This window comes from Suricata suricatta, chromosome 7 (genome assembly GCF_006229205.1).
Source record: "Suricata suricatta isolate VVHF042 chromosome 7, meerkat_22Aug2017_6uvM2_HiC, whole genome shotgun sequence".
Taxonomy (NCBI): domain Eukaryota; kingdom Metazoa; phylum Chordata; class Mammalia; order Carnivora; family Herpestidae; genus Suricata; species Suricata suricatta.
Genome location: NC_043706.1, coordinates 34,156,552 through 34,175,155, shown reverse-complemented (window position 1 = coordinate 34,175,155; position 18,604 = coordinate 34,156,552). Strand labels below are relative to the sequence as shown.

General features: G+C 46.2%; 1 protein-coding gene and 1 pseudogene across 4 annotated transcripts in view; both read right to left on the bottom strand.

Moving 5' to 3' along the window:
• RAB44 (RAB44, member RAS oncogene family) overlaps window positions 1-18,291 on the bottom strand; it is a 36,687-nt gene extending 18,396 nt beyond the window's left edge. For 2 of the 4 annotated variants that reach the window (XM_029945173.1, XM_029945171.1), the window contains exons 1-3: window positions 18,185-18,291; window positions 13,402-13,694; window positions 372-483 (exon numbers count right to left, since the gene is read on the bottom strand). In XM_029945173.1, coding sequence (XP_029801033.1) covers window positions 372-483; window positions 13,402-13,608 — 319 coding nt within the window. In that variant the 5' untranslated portion in view covers window positions 13,609-13,694; window positions 18,185-18,291. The remainder of the gene's footprint in view (window positions 1-371; window positions 484-13,401; window positions 13,695-18,184) is intronic. The other 2 variants (XM_029945172.1, XM_029945174.1) reach the window with 2 other exon arrangements.
• LOC115296695 lies at window positions 3,149-3,534 on the bottom strand (annotated as a pseudogene).
• Window positions 18,292-18,604: the final 313 nt, after the last annotated feature.

The window sequence follows — 18,604 nt, the reverse complement described above, 5'->3', positions numbered from 1 at the left end:
TGCTCAATGGAAGCCTTTTTTGGGAGCACACAAGTTAGGCATCAGAAAGTAAGCCCAGAGGCCTCCCTGGAGGAGGTGTATGCTAAGGGGAGCCCCCAGCCAATGAACTGTTCTCGCTGGTGGTGAAAGAAGTGACCAGGCCTCCTGGGCTAGAGTCTTAAGACCTAACTCTGTCTTAAACCAACTGCCTGCCCACGCAGGCTTAGTACCCTCATCTCCAGAGCAATCCACACTATCATCCATGCCCTGAACTGTCCATGCCCTGAACTGCTCTCAGGTGCGGTCCTCTATCCCCTCCCCATACTGGGCACACCGCATGGGGTGCCTGACTGTGCAGCAAGTCCCCAGAGGCCCTCCCAGGACAGACATACTGAGCCCAGAGCTGAAGTCTTCAAGAGAGAGGCGTCCCTTCTGCTCCACGTCCACCCAGTCGAAGATCATCTCCGGCGTGTCCTTGCTGCTCAGGAAGGAGAAATCGGCCACCTGCAAGGGAGAGGTATGTTGGGCGCTGTTCCCACTGGGGAAGACTCTGGATCACCCTCAAAAGTAAAGAGGTGTTTGGGGGCACCTGTGTGGCTCAGGCAGTTGAGTGTCTGGCTTCGGCTCAGGTCATGATGTCACGGTCTGTGAGTTCGAGTCCTGCGTCCAACTCTGTGCTGACGGCTCAGAGTCTGGGGCCTCCTTCATGTTCTGCGTCTCCTCTCTCTCTGCCCCTCCCCCGCTCATGCTGACTCTCTCTCTCAAAAATGAATAAACATTTTAAAAACACCTTTTTTTTTTTTAATTAAAAAAAGAGGTGTTTGCCTTCAGTCACTCCTACCTCCCTTTCCCCAGCTTTGGAGTCCCAGCCCCCACCTGCTCCATGAGCCGCCCTTGAGGCCCCAGGACCCCACCCAAGAGAGCCTCCCTCAGCACGGCCTTGATCTTCCTCCACACTTTTTCCCTTTCTCCCACCAGCATCAAAACTTATCTGCTCTGAGTCTCACCCTTCAGGATCCTAGTAAAGGACAGTAGCTAATCCTCCCCAGAAAGTGTTTATCTATCGATGTCCAAAAGAATTCTCTGGAATCAGAAAGTAAGTCCAAAAGGTAGACAGCACGTTCTTTCAGCATTCCACAGGGGCAAAGGGCGCCCGAGCATCTTCTAGACCATAGGAATGAGTGTCACCTCCTCCCCTGGTACGGACTGGAGGTCCCAGACTGAGTGAAGTCACACATTAACCTGTTGGGTTTGTCCAGGAGAGATGTAAACAATTTCTGTCCTCGGGAACAGAAGACCACAAAGACTAATGGCCTGTTGTACATTAACCAGCTTTCGGAAATCGAACCCAGCCCTCTCATTGTAACACTTGTGATTCAGCTTTTGAAACGCTCTTTCAACCGTTCATAACATCTCTCATTAATTAATGAGCTAAATAAGATCTTTGAGATGGCTTTATTTCATTTTTGCCCAAGGTCATAATTTTATCTTTTCGAAAACTGTACTTGAAGACTGTGGGAGGTTCCGTGGAGAGGCCCCAGTGAACGCCGGTGTCAGACCCAAGTAACCCGCGGTCCTGGAGAGGTGCCCTTCATGGTCTCTGGGAACACAAGCACTTCCTCTCTTGGCTCTTGGAGGGAATCCCATGTGTGATAGAACTTTAGGTTTGCTGACTCTGTTTCTAAAATTTTTTAAATGTTTATTTCTTTTTTGAGAGACAGAGCATGAGACAGGGATGAGCAGACAGAAGGAGACACAGAACTCGAAGCAGGCTCCAGGCTCTGAGCCATCAGCCTGGAGCCCGATGCGGGGCTGAAACCCATGAACCATGAGATCATGACCTGAGCCAAAGTGGGACACTTAATGGACTGAGGCACCCAGGTGCCCCATTGGTGACTCTGTTTCTTTTGTCGTCGTTGTCTTTTTTTTTTTTTTTTTTTTATTCCTCGCTAGTTTTGTGTTTTCATCTTTGGTGACAGAAATGACGGGGAATTCAGTTTTATGGACTGGCCATTGGTGATCTTTGTGGGACGGTTAATGGAGACCTAGTGTCTGTTGGTTAAGAGGTAACAGAAAACCTGATTTGCTGATCTTTGGTGGTGGTGATGGTGGTTTTTCTATGTGTGCTCCAAATTGGTGAAGCACTTTGTACCCACTGGGAAGGAGAACAACTCTTTGAGATCTGGACTGGTGAGTTTTGTGTGCATGTGTTTACTTCTGACCTGTAGCCTGTGAGCTGCGGACATGAAGCCACTCTGTCTGTGTATCTGTGTGTCTACGTGTCTGTAGTTCAGAAAGACCTTTAACTCTTCTGTGAGTGTGAAATATTTTTCTGCATCTGAAGGGTATTAATGAATTAGAGTGCTAGGTCTCTTACAGGGGTTCTGTGTTGAGATTGGTTTATAAAGACAAATAAGTGTTTATATAAATCTAATGTTCCCCCAGATAATAAAAAATAAACTGAGCTTATAATGCTTTTAGGTGCTAGATTTTTTTAAAGTTCCTCTTAAAAGAAATTGCTAGCTCAGAAAGATTTTAAGAAACCAAGTTAATAGGGGCGCCTGGGTGGCTTAGCTGGTTGAGTGTTCAAATTCGGCTCAGGTCATGATCTCACGGTCAGTGAGTTTGAGCCCTGCATCAGGCTCTGTGCTGACAGCTCAGAGCCTGGAGCCTGCTTCAGATTCTCTCTCCCTCTCTCTCTGCTCTTCCCCTGCTTACTCTCTCTCAAAAATAAACAAACATGGGCGCCTGGGTGGCTCAGTTGGTTGAGATTCCAATTTTGGCTAAGGTCATGATCTCACGGTCCGTGGGTTCGAGCCCCATGTCAGGCTCTGTGCTGACAGCTAGCTCAGAGCCTGGAGCCTGCTTCAGATTCTGTATCTCCCTCTCTCTCTGACCCTCCCCTGCTCACACTGTCTCTCTCTGTCTCTCAAAAATTAAAAAAAAACCACACACACATAAAAAAAATAAACAAACAAAAAATTTTTTTAAATAAAATTAAAATTAAAAAAGGAACCAAGTTAATGTAATTAATGTGGATCTTTGGATAAATTAGATTGGTTTAATAATTTTACTTATAAACCATAAATAATATCTGTGTTTTCTCTGCTTTATTTTAGGTATCATACAATTATACATTCTACAAGATCTGGATTTTTTTTTCAAGAGAACAAATCTACACCTTTATTTATTTACTTTTCAGTTAGTTTAAATCCTTGAAGGGTACAGCATCACACGGATTCTGTGGCCAATGGCTTTAGCAGCAAGGTTGCTTCGGAATTTGGCGCGATCCATGCCACTGTTTCCATGAGCACGAGTTACTTTCCCCCAGATGACTCTAGTTTTATTAGGTTTGCCACCAGGAGTCACTGTGTTGTTTTTTGCTTTGTACACATAAGCACATCGCTTGCCTAGATAGAACTCAGTTTCATCTCAGGCATAAACACCTTCAATTTTAAGAAGAGCTGTGTGCTCCCTCTGGTTCCGGAGACCCCGCTTGTAGCCAGCACAAATGGCTCTGGACCCCAGCCTTCCAGACATATTTGTCCTTTCAGGAGTCCTGTTCCCAGCAGGCCCCACTTATTTCCACCCAAAGTTCAGCAGCAGGAACCCCCCTCACCTCTGGATTTGTTTTTTGAGAAGAAACTAGTTAATCAGAATTTTCCACACTTCTGATTTTGTCTTCCTGATCAAATAATCCAACATAATCCTTACATAATATTTAAGATTATAAAAATGTAAATTTGGGTTCAACTAAATTGATTCATTACACAATTCCAAGATCTTTGGATCTTGGATCACAGTGTGAATTAATATTAATTAATATTAATTAATTAAGAATTTTGGGGGGCACCTGAGTGATGCAGTCGGTTAAGCATCTGACTGTTGATTTCAGCCCAGGGCATGATCTCACGGTTCATGAGCTTGAGCCCCACATAAGGCTCTGCACTGATAATGCAGAGCCTGCTTGGGATTCTCTCTCTCTCTGCCCCCCCATCTCTCTCTCTCAAAGTAAATAAATAAACTTTAAAAAATAAAATAAAATAAATAAAGAATTGTTGGCTACCTGGACAATTTCTGAGAAAAACTGAAACATTGGGGCACCTGGGTGACTCAGTCAGCTAAGTGTCTTACTCTTGATTTTGGCTCAGATCCTGATGCCACGGTCGTGGGACCGAGCCCTCTGTCGGGCTCTGTGCTGGGTGTGCAGCCTGGTTAAGATTCCCCCTCCTCCTCCTCTGCCCCTCTCCTCCCACCCCCACTCTCTCTCTTTCTCTCTCTCTCAAAAAAAGAAAAACTGAAACATTGATTGCTAAGCATGATTTTAAGTTTATATCTTTTTTTAAAAAGATCTTTAAAATTTGTTTTAATGTCTTATTTATTTTTGAGAGAGAGAGAGAGAGAGAGAGAGAGGAGAGAGAGAGAGAGACAGCATGAGCAGGGGAGGGTCAGAGAGAGAGTGAGACACAGAATCTGAAGCAGGCTCCAGGCTCTGAGCTGTCAGCATAGAGCCCGACACGGGGCCCAAACCCACAAACCGTGAGACCATGACCTGAGCCAAAGTCAGATGCTTAACCTACTAAGCCACCAGGCGCCCCAAGTTTATGTCCTTTTACTGCTTCTTGCTACGTGCAAGAGAGCAGCTAGAACTTTGAGTCATGTTAATGCGTCAAGTCATGTTCATGAGCCACTTTAAATAGTTGTGCAAGGCAAAGCAGAGATTCAAGTAGATATTTGAACACCCAAGCCCATAGTGGCACCATTCACAACAGCCGAAAGATGGAAACAACACACGTGTCCACTGAGGGATGAACAGAAAGACAAAATGTGGCCTATACGTACAGTGGCCTATTATTCAGCCTTAAAAAGGAAGGAAATTCTGACACGTGCTATATATAACATGAATGAACGTTAAGGACCTCATGCTAAGGGAAAGAAGCCACTCACGAAAAGACAAATATTGTATTTTTCAGTTATATGAGGGACCCAGAGTGGTCCAATTCATTGGAGACAGAAAATAGAATGGGGGCTTCCAGAGGATGGGGAGTAAGGAGAATGGAGTTGGTGTTTAATTGGGGCAGAATTTCAGTTGGCGAAGATGAAGATGGTAATAGTGCTCAACAATGTGAAATATACCTAATCCCTCTGAACTCTATACATAAAACTGCTTAAGATGGCAAATTTTGTGTTATGTATATTTTGCCACAATTTTTTTATTATTAAAAAATTTTTTTATGTTTTTTATTTATTTTTGAGAGACAGAGAGAGACAGCACGAGCAAGGGAGGGTCAGAAAGAGAGGGATACACAGAATCCTAAATAGGCTCCAGGCTCTGAGCTAGCTGTCAGCACAGAGCCCAACGCGGGGCTCGAACACTCACAATTTTTTTTAAAGGTGTGCAAGCAGGGGCACCTGGGTGGCTCAGTCTGTTAAGTGTCCAAATCTTGATTTCAGCTCAGGTCATGATCTCATGGTTCGTGAGTTCGAGCCCCCAGCCGGGGTTTGCACTGTAAATGCAGAGCCTGCTTGGGATTTGCTCTCTCCCTCTCTCTGACCCTCCCCTACTTGTGCGGGTGTATGCATGCTCTCTCTCTCTCAAAATAAATAAGTAAACTTTAAAAATAAATAAATAAAAAGTTGTGCATGTTATGTGACTGTAGAAAGTCATGTTAGGTCTGTGAGCTTTGCTGGTCTACTAAAATGCTTGAATAACACAGACAGTTCCCAAGTATTTGGATCCCAGATCTTTCTGTGAAAGAGACTAGCTACTTTGGTTAAGCAATATAGTCACCCCGGATGTTTGAGACAATATAAGGACCATTAGTGATAGAGAGATACAGCTGAGTCTGCAAGGAAAACGGGGTAGGTTTTTGCTTCCCAAGGAATAAAGGAGCGGTTTTGTCTTGAGTTCTGATTGTTCCAGAACATGAAAAGGCATGAACGTGCCTTTTCTCTGAATGGATACAGAGAGTTGTAGGGGGTTTGCTGAAAAAGAATTTCATATGCCCTGATTTATAATACCTGACTCTGAAAATAAGACAACATATGTTAATATTTTGCCAAATGCCAAATTTGGCTCAGTATTGTTGGACTTTAAAATAAAATTAAAATTAAAATAATTTGGGGGAGCGTCTGGTGGTTCAGTCAGTTGAGCATCCGACTCTTGATTTTGGCTCAGTCGTGATCCTAGGGTTATGAGATGGAGCCCCTTGTCGGGCAGGCTCTGCTCAGCGTGCAAAACTAGAATTCAGCTCTATCTCTATTAAAACGATAAATCGTCATAGCACTCTCAGCAATAAAAATAAATAAATAATCTAAGGTACTTCTCCTATGAAAAGGCTAAATATCCTTGTATTCATGTTACCTTCTTCTATGTTTATCTCAAAATATTTTATTTTATTGTCACTTTGATTAAATAGGTAACCAAGTACTATCTCTAAGGCTCCTATGATCCTATTAATCTAGTGGCCAAAATCTTCTCTCATGGCTCTTTTAATTTTGCCTTCCCAATATAAGATCCTAAATTTAGAAAAAAATAATAAAAATTTTAGGATCTTCTTCTCTACATTTATTAAATACTTCACTATTATAAGAGCATTATGGGTAAGAAATAACAAGTTTTGGCCAGGATGTGGAGAAAAGGAAACCCTTGTGCACTCTTGGTGGGAATGAAATTGGTGCAGTCACTGTGGAAAACAGTATGGAGGTTGTTCAAAAAAATTAAAATAGAACTACTATATTATCCAGCAATTCTACTTCTAGATATTTACCCAAAGAAAATTAAAATAATAATACAAAAGATATCTGCATCCCCATGTTCATTGCAGCATTATTTAAAAAAATTTTTTTTAAGGGCATTTGATTTACTTTTGAGAGAGAGAGAGAGACAGTGAGAGGAGAAGGGACAGAGAGAGAGAAGGAGAGAGAATCTCAAACAGGCTCCGCATTGTTGGCATGGAGCCAGTGGGGGGCTTGAACTCACAAACCACGAGCTCTTGCCCTAAGCCGAAATAGAGTTGGACGCTTAACCGACTGAGCCACCCAGGTGCCCCAGCAGCATTATTTACAATAGCTAAGGCACAGAAACAACCTAAATGTTCATAGATGGGTAAACAGAGAAGATGTGGTGTGTGTGTGTGTGTGTGTGTGTGTGTGTGTGTGTGTGTGTATAATATACATAAAATGGAACATTGTTCAGCCATAGAAAAGAATGAAATCTTACCATTTGCAACAACATGGCCGGACCTTGAGGCATTATGCTAAGTAAATCATGTCAGACAGAAAAAGGTAAATATTGAATGAGCTCACTTACGTGTGGAATCTAAACCAACCAACCAACCAAAAAACTGAGCTCATGAAGACGCAGAACAGATTGGTGGTTGCCTGAGGCAAGGGTTGGGGGTGGGCAAAATGGGTGAAGGGGGTCCAAAAAAGTACAGACTTCTAGTTATAAAATGAATAAATCATGGGGATATCAGATACAGCATGGTAAGAATAATTAATAATCTTGAACTGAAAGAGCCTGGGTGGCTCAGATGGTAAAGCATCCAACTTCGGCTCAGGTCATGATCTCACAGTTCGTGGGTTCGAGCCCTGCGTCGGGCTCTGTGCTGACAGCTCAGAGCCTGGAGCCTGCTTCAGATTCTGGGTCTCCCTCTCTCTCTGACCCTCCCCTCCTCGTGCTATCTGTCTCTGTCTCTCAAAAATAAATAAAAAGCATTAAAAAAATTTTTTTAATAAGTGCTTATCACAAGATAAAAATTTTTTGTTACTCTATGGTGACAGCTGTTAACGGGACTTAACGTGGTGGTCACTTTGCAACACATGCAGATATCAGATCATTACGTTATACACCTGAAAGTAATATAATGTTGTACCAATTATGCCTCAATAAAAAAATATATGAAAAAATAATTTTCAAAAATTATAAGGAAATTCTCACTTCAGATCCTTGATGCTGAAATAGTTCTAATGTTCTTTTGGACAATATGGATGACTTACAGAGTATTTAAAAAATTCATTAAGGTTAATTAACACAGTTATGTTTAAGATCTGCTCCCAAAAGATAATGAACTAATTCTTACCAATAAAGAGAAATCTTGCAATATTTGTTGCATGTAGATGAAAATAAAAACTGAGGGCTTAACCTGTAACAAAATCTGGCATTAAATATGGCTTGGGTTAGGAGGGTGGAGGTTAAGTTTAAAAACAACATTTATTTATTTACTTATGGTTTGGGTTAAAAAAAAAAAAGAGCATCATCGGAAGAACTATCAAATCAGAGGAGATGTCCGAGCTTTACTCAGGTAAGATGTAAATAATATAATATTTCAGAAATTGCATGTTTTATGGGAAGGTCCTGGAGATGCCTCAGTGCCTTTGCAAGTGCTTATCTTCAGGTAAAAACACTGATCAAACCCTCATGACATAGTTATGTGCTGTATGAACACACAGAGAACTTTACTATAAACAGAGACCTTTACTCTCTGTTTTCCACTCTGATACTATTAGTTATTGTAATAAATAACTACAGCTTTTCAGTCTCATTACCAACTAAGTTTCTGCTTTCCTACCGTGCCCTGAAGTCTCAGGTAAAACCTGCAGGCCACAAAGGACCGACCCAAAGCCTTGCGGGAGAGGACTGTACCAGGTTCTATGCTTCTGACACCTCTGTTTCCGTTGCTTCACTTGAGTACAAGGGTTCTGAGCTGACATTAGCCGACCCTCAGACTGAGCTGGTGGACTGACAATTTCTAAGACTCATGAATCCAGAAGCGGCCAGCTCACCCAAGATCCAGCAAAACAAGAATTTATTATGTAGAACTGAGTGAATTGTTCAACTGAGGTTAAACATTTTAATGTTTGTTTATTTTTGAGAGAGAAACAGAGTGTGAGCAGGGGAGGAGCAGAGAGAGACACACACAGAAGCTGAAGCAGGCTCCAGGCTTTAAGCTGTCAGCACAGAGCCCAACGCAGGGCTTGAATTTATGGACCATGAGATCATGACCTGAGCTGAAGTTGGATGCTTAACTGACTGAGCCACCCAGGTGCCCCTGAGGGTAAACATTTTAAATGCCGTCTGAATCTCACTGACCCCCTCCCGTGTTAGAAAACAATACTTTTACTGAACCTCCTTACTTTCCCTGGCAATATAGTTGTTTACATAGGTTCAGTAAAAATCCGTCTTTCCTTTCTGTTGGGGTATAGATGGATGAATCAATTGTGTAACCGGAGAGTCATGTAGGAGAATGATTCTCGCTTAATCAGACATGACAAGTCTATTGTAAAGAACAGCCATGGAACCAATGTCAGCAAAACCCTTCCAGAAACCTGGCCTGAGGCCAGTTGATAATAAAGACCACTTCTGGGCATGAGGGGGACCTTAGAAAAATTGGGAACCCCATGAAGAAAGGAAACCCCTTGCATTTATAGGGGCTGCAGGTAAAAAGTTGGTGGAGAGAGAGTCTTGAGTTTAGTTTCCCAGCCTGAGGATAGGAACTAGGGTGGCCAGCCTGACCCAGTCTGCCCCTGACTTACCCAGCTTAAACACTGGAAGTCTCGCATCCCAGGTGTCCCTCCAGTCCTGGGAAAACTAGGACAAACATTTACTCTACATAGAAGAGCAAATAACAGAGGTTTTAAATCTAAGGTTCCGCATGAAAATTTTTAGATAGAGCTAAAATGGCTTCATACCTTCAAAGTCTAGATTTGCAGAGCAAACTCAGGGACGCACATGTTTCACTTACGGAAACCTAATAAGAATAGGCTCTTTTATATCGAGAATAAGCCTGGGAGATTATTTATCATCACAGAAAATTACATGAATAATTGGAGACTTGGAAACAGGGCTGAAAGGTAGAGAGCATGTCCCTTCAAGCATTGTCTAGACTAAAGGAATGCACTCCGTCCATCTCATTGTTTATCTTTAATTAAAAGTCCCAGACTCGCTGAAGTTACTTGTTAACTTGTAGATTTTTGCCCGGGGAGAGATGGAAATAATTTTTGTCTAGTAGAACAGATAACCCCAAAGATTTATGGCCTGTGGGACATCAGCCATGTTAAAAATTGAACTCAGCAATCTTATCCTAACATGGTCCTGTCCAATTGCCTTTAAATACTGTATCTTAGCTTTTCACATACTTTATGAGCCAGTTGTAATATCTCACTGGCTCCTTCATCAATTAACAGTAATAATTTGTTAAATAAGACCTTTGATAAATGTTGATTTTATAGTTACTTGAAAGTCTATTTTTTATCTTTTTGAAAAGTATATATATATAATTTATATAATAGATAAAAAATAAAAAATATATATATTTTTTAAACTGAATTATTCTAGGGAGTTGGCAGGGGTTCCTCTGAGAAAGTCTTATTTATTATTTAAAGTCATCTCTACACCCAGCATGGGGCTCAAACTCACAACCCTCGAGATCAAGAGTCACATGCTTTACTGACTGAGCCAGCCAGGTGCCCCTGAAAATTATATATTAAAAAAATTTTTTTAAACATTTATTTATTTTTGAGAGGGAAAGAAAGACAGATCATGAGCAGGGGAGGGGCAGAGAGAGGCACACACAGAATCGGAAGCAGGCTCCAGGCTCCAAGCTGTCAGAACAGAGCCCAATGTGGGGCTCGAACCCACGAACTGGTGGATCATGACCTGAGCTGAAGCCGGATGCTTAACTGACTGAGCCACCCAGATGCCCCTGAAAATTATATTTTAACATCAGCCATTTATTTGTACCTTGTGGCCCTGAGGCTAGAGCACAAGAAAGGTCAGTTCTGATGGGGGAAGGACAAAGTCTGGAGCACGGAGCAGTGTCCGGAGGCCCAGAGTGCCTCCAGCAACCCAATGGGCCCCTTTGCAGAGAATGAGGAAGAACCAAGAAAGAACTGGTCAATGTTGGTCTAGGCCGAGCGCCTCAGACTCATTACTGGGACACACAATCATGGCCCATCTTGTGTTCGGTCGATGTCTACCATCATCGACACGGTTTGACTTTCAGAACTCTGACTGCTTCCCAAGATAAACTTCCCTGCTCAGTGGGCCCGAAATGCTATCAATCTCAAGTTCCCTCTTTGGCTTGAAGTCCTTTCCTTTGTTAAAATACAAATGTTTCTGGAAGAGTAGCGCACCAAACTTCCTGTCGGCCATTTACACATTAATATAAACAAATCTCTCAATGTTTCCGAGAGCAACTTTTTAAATTTCTTTGCTTGCCTCAGAAATCATGTGTATTTGTCAATTAACATGGAGAACATTTTGGAAGGCAAACCATAAGAGACTCTTAAATACGGGGGCGCCTGGGTGGCTCAGTCAGTTAGGCATCCAACTTCAGCTCAGGTCATGATCTCATGGTTCATGGTTCGAGCCCCATGTTGGGCTCTGTGCTGACAGCTCAGAGCCTGGAGCCTGCTTCAGATTCTGTGTCTCTCTCTCTCTGTCCCTCTCCTGCTCGCATTCTGTCTTTCTCTCTCTCAAAAATAAATAAACATTTAAAAAGAGAGAGAGAGAGACTCTTAGATACAGAGAACAAACTGAGGGTTGCAGTAGGGGTGGTGGTGGGGGATGGGCTAAATGGGTGCCGGGTGTTAAGGGGGCACTTGTTGGGATGAGCACTGGGTGTCATATGTAAGTGATGAAGCACTGCGTTCTACTCCTGAAACCAATACTACACTGTATGTTAACTAACCTGAATCTTAAAAAAAAAAGTAATAATTTGTTCCAGAAACAAAAACATTAATGTTATCATGAACCAATGTGTTTTTCAGGCAGCCAGCTCAAAAAAAACAAAAAAACAAACAAAAAAAAAACCCCAATGGAGAACGTTTCTTTGCATACAAACATAAGTAGCTGATATATACATTGTGCTTTTTGCCCACTGATCTTTATATTTTCATTAATTAAGACATCTTTAATTGAAGTGAGGCTGACACACACTGTTACATTACTTTCAGGTGCACAACACTGTGACTGGACAAGTCTCTATGTTATTGTACTCACCCCAAGTGTGGCTACCACCATACAACACTACTACAATACCTTTTTTTTTTTTTTGAGGGAGAGAGGGAGAGAGAGAGAGAGAGAGAGAGAGAGAGAGAGAGAGAGAGAGAGAGAGTATGAGCTGGGGAGGGGCAGAGAAAGAGAAGAAGAGAGAATCCCAAGCAGGCTCTGCACTGTCAGCGTAGAGCCCGATGTAGGGGTCGAACCCACAAACTGGGAGATCATCAGGACCTGCGCTGAAACCGAGAGTTGGACACTCAACCTACTGAGCCACCCAGCCACCCCTACGATACTCTTAACTGTATTCCCAGTGCTGGGCCTTCCATCCCCATGACTTCCATAACTGGAAGCCTGTATTCCCCACTTCCCATCACGCATTTCACCTGTCCTTCTTTTTTATTTTTTTCAATGTTTGTTTATTTCTGAGAGAGACAGAGACACAGAGTGCGAGCCGGGGAGGGGCAGAGAGAGAGGGAAACACAGAATCCGAAGCAGGCTCCAGGCTCCAAGCTGTCAGCACAGAGCCCGACCTGGGGCTCGAACCCACGAACCGTGAGACCATGACGTGAGCCTAAGTCTGATACTCAACTGACTGAGCCACCCAGGCGCCCCTTGCCAGTCTTCTACTCACCTCCCCGCTGGCAACCAGTTTGTTCTAATTCTGGGTCTGCTTCTCCTTTTTGTTTGTTCATTTGTTTTGAATTTAATTCTACATATAAGTGAGATCATATAGTATTTGTCTTTTTCTGACTTATTTCACTTCCTATAAAACCGTCTGGGTCCATCATGTTGCCACAACTGAGAAGATGTCCTTTTTTGGATGACTAATGCTCTGTTGTATATATATATATGCCACATCTGCCTTATCCAGTCATCCATCAGTGGACACTTAGGTCGCTTCTAGATCCTGACTATTGTAAATAATGCAGCAACGAGCACGGGTTTGAATTTTTGAATTGGCATTCTTGTTTTCTTTGGGTAAATACCCAGTAGCTGAATTATTAGATTGTGGGGACATTTCTATTTCAAAATTTTTGAGGAATTCCCCATCGTGTTTGCCACAGTGGCTGCACCAATTTACATACCCACCAGCAGGGCCTGAGAGTTCTTCTTTGAGAGCAACTTTTGGATGAGAGCAGGCCCTGCCTTCCTGGGATGGGCGGTCTCAGGAGGCTAAGAAAAGGGATTCAGGGGGTGCCTGCGCGGCTCAGTCGGTGAAGCCTCTGACTTTGGCTTGGGTCATGATCTTGTGGTTTCTGGGATCCAGCCCCACATCGGGCTCTGTGCTGCCAGCGAGGAGCCTGCTTCCGATCCTCTCCCTCTCTCTCTGCCCCTCCATCGCTCTGCCTCTCAAAAAGAAATAAACATTTAAAAAAGAGGAAAGAAAGGGGATGGATGCGCTAGGGCCTGGGACTCACCGCCAGGTCCTCGCGGGTGACAAAGCCCCTCTCCTGGGCACCACAGTCCTGGAAGAACGCCTGCAGTTCTGCGGCCACCTGGGGGGGCCAGGACTCTGGCTCTGGGGCCACGGGGGCATCCAAGCCATCAGCTGTTTCTCGCATCTGCCGGCGGCGGCTGGAGCCCAGCTTTCGGCCTTTTCGGGACATTCTCGGATCGCTCTCCATACTGCTTCGGCCTGGCGACGGAAGAATGGTCAGGAGGTCCTGAGCTGCAGAACACAGTCACTTTGCTGCAAACCGTCTCTTGGCTCCTGGAGAAAACACACCATGACTGATGAAGCTGATTGGACCCCAGCTGGCCTCTCCCACCTCATGGCCTTGCCCAGCCTCGTGGCCTCCAGCATGAGGCCTTTGCCCTTTCTTTTTCTTCTGCCTGGAATATTCTCCCCACAAGTTCTCTATGTGCCCTCATCTGTTTCAGATCTTTGCTTGTCAAAAGTCTTCTCTGGGGGCACTTGGGTGGCTCAGTCGGTTGGGCGTCCGACTCTTGATCTCAGCTCAGGTCTTGGTCTCAGGGTCGTGGGTTCAAGCCCCGCATTGGGTTCCTCATTGGGCATGAAGCCTACTTTAAAAAAAAAAAAGAGGGGCGTCTTGGTGGCTTGGTGGGTTAAACGTCCAACTTTGTTTGGCTAACGTCATGATCTCACAGCTTATGAGTTCGAGCCCCACACTGGGCTCTGTGCTGATAGCTCAGAGTCTGGAACCTGCTTTGGATTCTGTGTCTCCCTCTCTCTCTCTCTCTCTGCCCCTCCCCTGCTCACTCTCTCTCAAAAATTAAATAATAAACATTAAAAAGGAGAGGTCTGGCCCTTGCCAAACCACTTCCATTCTTGGAATATCAGATTTCCTCTCACTTTGCTGCCTCTGTCCCAGCTTCCCTGACTCTCTTATCCCCCACCTAACTGATGCCTCTTCTCCCTCACCTAAGAGGCCACCTCCTCCAAGAAGCCTTCCCTGCAGGCATCCCCGTGCCCCCTAGTCTGTGGCCCCATGATGCCCTAGGCTCCCCAATGGATTTCACTGTGCATCTTGGTTCACATTCAGCTTCTTAGCACACAGTAGGTGCTCAAGAAAATGTTCTCCAATTCATTAATTGGGGTCCTCCCCACTGTCGCTGAAGGTCTTAGGTCAGTCAATTGATAAGGATTTGGATGGATAAGGATTTGTCTAGGTGAGACCCCAAGGACAGAAAAGAGGCTGGAGTCTGGAAGGGGAGCAGTCTGGGCCTGCCCCGGGGGGAATAAGTCTGGGGCACACGGAACTGTGTGGGGCGAGATGCACTAGATGTGCACAGAGTTCCGACCGCTTGCTGAGGGCCGCGGGACTCCGGCCAAGCTCTGAAGGAGGCAGGTGGGGTTTAGAAGCAGTGAACAGCATGTGCAAAGGAACTGAACAGCGGGAACAAGACCCCTCTGTGCTTTCTCTGCTGGGATGGAAGGTCACAGACAGGCTGAGTGGAGGGGGCAGGGGACTCTGTTCCAGGGATGGATGGGGGGCTTATTCTGGGGGTCTGGAGCCACTGGTCCAGCCCACCTTTGGGCAAGTTCTCTCGCATGGGTTGCATAGGATTTGAATGAAGCAATTCCCCAGCCTGTGGAGTCCCCCAAACTTTAAAGCGAAGTAGAGTCTCTCTCTCTCTCTCTTCTCTCCCTCCCAGTCTTTCTCTTTCTTCTGTGGGTTTTGTGTCTCTATCTGCTTTTCTCCATCTTACTGTCTCTTTGTCTCTCTCTCAGATGCAGTTCTAAGACCACAGATGACAACTGCAGAGTCAGATCTGAGGGGCCTGCAAAAGCCAATTGTGCACGTCTCTTCCTAGCACGATGGCTTGGGGTCAGCTGCCCTGGGGAGTGTTTAGGCCGTGCGAACCAGCAACTGCCCCCACAGGACCGTCAGCAGCGCAGCATATCTCCGCCCAGAGGACCTCCATCTGCCCAGACTTCTCTCAGGACCTAGCCTGTGTTTGCATGACAAGTGTTTACTGAGCACCGACTGAATGCCATCTCAGTGGTTAGCCGCGATGCCATGATGCCACAATGCCATGATGCCGCAATGCCATGGTCCCATTAGGTGAATAGGGAAAAGACGCCCCTTCCTCTTGGCAGTCCATCCCACGCTCTTGAATCACAGACATGGAAAAGGAGGCCCAAGAGAGGAAGTGACTTACAGTCACAGTGCTTTGGAGTCAGACAGAACTCTGCCTCTCCCAGCCCTGCCACTTGCTAGGCGTGTGACCTTGGGCAAGTCATTTAACGTTCCCGTGTCTGTTAGCTCCCCACCCACCCACCCTGCACCATGTCTGTTTCCTTATTGGAACAAGGGACTACAGTCTACCCCGCCCCCCACCCCTGTACCCAGGGCTGCCGTGAGGCTTAGACGTGATAATTCAGTTGAAACACCACCACCCATTCCGCTGCACAGCCTACCTCCCTTTCTGGCTCTACTTCCTCCTAGCACTTGTTACCTTCTCAGAATAGAGTCTTCTAGTCACTTATTTTGTCAATTTCCCATTGCCTCTTACTGAAATATAAGCCTCCCATGAGGTGAAAGCATGCTCCTTTGTTTACCGCTTTCATTTAATTACCAAAGCCTCAGACAGTGCCTTGCATACAGTTGGCATTCAGCAAATACTTGTTGACTACATGGCCCACATAAAGCACTCACAGCTGTGCCCAGCACACAGTGACGGCTGGGTGAAGGTGGCGTCGACAATGGTGGTGATGACATAGGTGGGGGCAAAATTCCATTCAAGCCTCATAGAAGCCGAGTACTGTATAGATGAGATTTATACTCACTTGACATAGGAGGAAACTGAGGGAGGGGGGCTCTGAGAAGCAAGAGACCTGCCCTAGCCATGATGCCCATAGCAGAACTGGCCCAGGATCCACCTCGCTGGTGTGTGTGTGATAGGCTTCCCCCAAGACCACTTTCTGGAGAGGTTCCCCCTCGGTGGCCCAAAGGCCCCGCTGTGGACCACAGACGTCTGATGCCTATGCGTGAGACAGGGCATTGGAGCAGGGCCGGTGGGCAGGCTTTGCTTGTAGGTCTGAGGCTTGAAAAACTCAAGTTGCACGTGCATTTCCACTGAGGGAGATAACATACATGAGGCAGCAAGATAAGACTCTCAGTGTGGAAGCTTCTAGAACCAAAGCCCTGGGGGAAGAGTTTATAATGATATGGGTGTCATTTCACTGAGTCTGCCAGGCTCCTGCCAGTAAAGGAGATGAGAATCCTAAAATTCCCTGTGGCCCTATCCCAGAATAGGGGGTGTTCTTGACCTCCCTTCCAGGGAGTTCCTGGTCGAACTGCGTCACCGCGGCCCACGTCCAACAGTTCCCTGGCATTTTACAAGAAGGCAGCAGTTCTGGACCCCTCACCGCACGCACCCCCTCGGCCCCAGTCCTTTCCCTGGAGGGCCGCCCGGAGGCACCACCCCCTGCCTGGCGGGAGGCCCCCGGGCAGAAGGACAGCAGACACGCACCACCAGCCCTGCCTCAAAGTACAAACACCTCCAGTCGGGGATGGCGAACTCCCTGTTCATGGCCTTGTAGCAACTCTAAAAACAGCCTGTGCCCCCTTCGTGGCCAGGCAGGACCCCTCAGAGATGGTGCGGCCACACGCACTCCCTCCTCAGCCAGCTCCCACTCAGCTACCACCGACCCCTCCCTCACGAGTCTGACAGGACAATTCCTCACATGTCGTTGGCATGGACAAGGTCCTGCCCACTGGGAGTCACTCAGGACAACATCCCTCCAAGTCAGCCAGCGGGGGGGACCCCTCCGTCCTCTGCCACATCCCCACCCTATCGTTGTACCTCACACCCTTGGCAGTCAGAAGCCTCTCATGACCAGGAACATGCACACGCACCCCCAGCCCAGCCACCTCTCCCCCCCACATCCCTCACCCAAGCCACCATACAAGTGTGGAAGCCAAACTTGAGAGCAAAGGGATCCCGCTCCCAGGCATCAACAGGAACAAGCTCTCTCCACCGCGGCACTGGATTAGGGGAGCAGGCGCTGTGGGCTTTGGGTCAGGGAATGGAGAGCCATGTAAGGAAAATGAGGAAGGGGGGGGTGCCTGGGTGGCTCAGTCCGTTAACCATCCGACTTTCGCTCAGGTCATGATCTCACAGTCCGTGGGTTCAAGCCTGGAGCCTGCTTTGGATTCTGTGTCTCCCTCTCTCTCTCTGCCCCTCCCCTGCTCACGCTCTATTTCTCTCTTAAAAATAAATAAACATTTTTAAAAAACGGGGTAGGCGACAGCTAGTGTAAGACTTCCCCAACTCCATCATTCTTTCACCAAAGGGGCAGGGAACTGCTTCTGCCCTTCGCCTCACTTACTCCAATAACTGAAAATGATAGTGATAGTCACAGAACCCAAACTGTCCAGCGTGGTGGGTCTGAGAGACCACCGAGTGCCTTTCTCTGGTCTACTCACCCTCTCTCTTCCCCTCACGGACCTGATAGTAAAATCAAGGCTTAGAAGCCGGGTGACTCGCCTAAGGTCACAGAGCCATCTGAGGTAGGCAATCTGTCCCTGTCCCCTGCCCAAGTGCCTTCATCAGACCATGCAAGGAGCTCCAAATTCTCAAGAAAAGAGGGCTCAGACCTTTGCACCCTTGTCACAGGAGCCAGATGAGGACCACTGTTTCTTCTCCCATCCCCACCCTTCTCCCATCCCCACCCTTCTCCCATTGCCACCCCGCCGAAAGAAAAGAAAGCATTGCAACTGCGGTGACTCCCACCTCTCAGAAGCTCCCAGTCGGGCACCCAGAGCTGGCCTCTCCGACCTGGTGATGGGGCAACTGCTGCTCCCAGGAGCCCCCGAGCTCTGGAGTTATTAACAGTCTTGTCTCTTGCTTAATCGCCCTTTCCGCTCTGGCAAACCAATCTCTTGTTATCTACAGGACTTCCTGTAGGAGGAAGCACTGGCTGTCCTTTCATAATCTGGGCTGATACTCCCCTAGAGTCTTAGAACTGCAGAGCGCTAGAACTAGCAGGGAGGTCCTTCTAAGCAGAGGCTCTGAGGGTAAGGTGAGCTGCTCAGGGCCACCCGGCTCTCAGTGGCAAAGCCAGGACTCAGACCCAAGTCTCTGGTTGCCAGCGTGATGCGATGCCTTATCCAAGCCAGAGTGTTGAAGGGACATGGTTATGGCCAAAGCTGG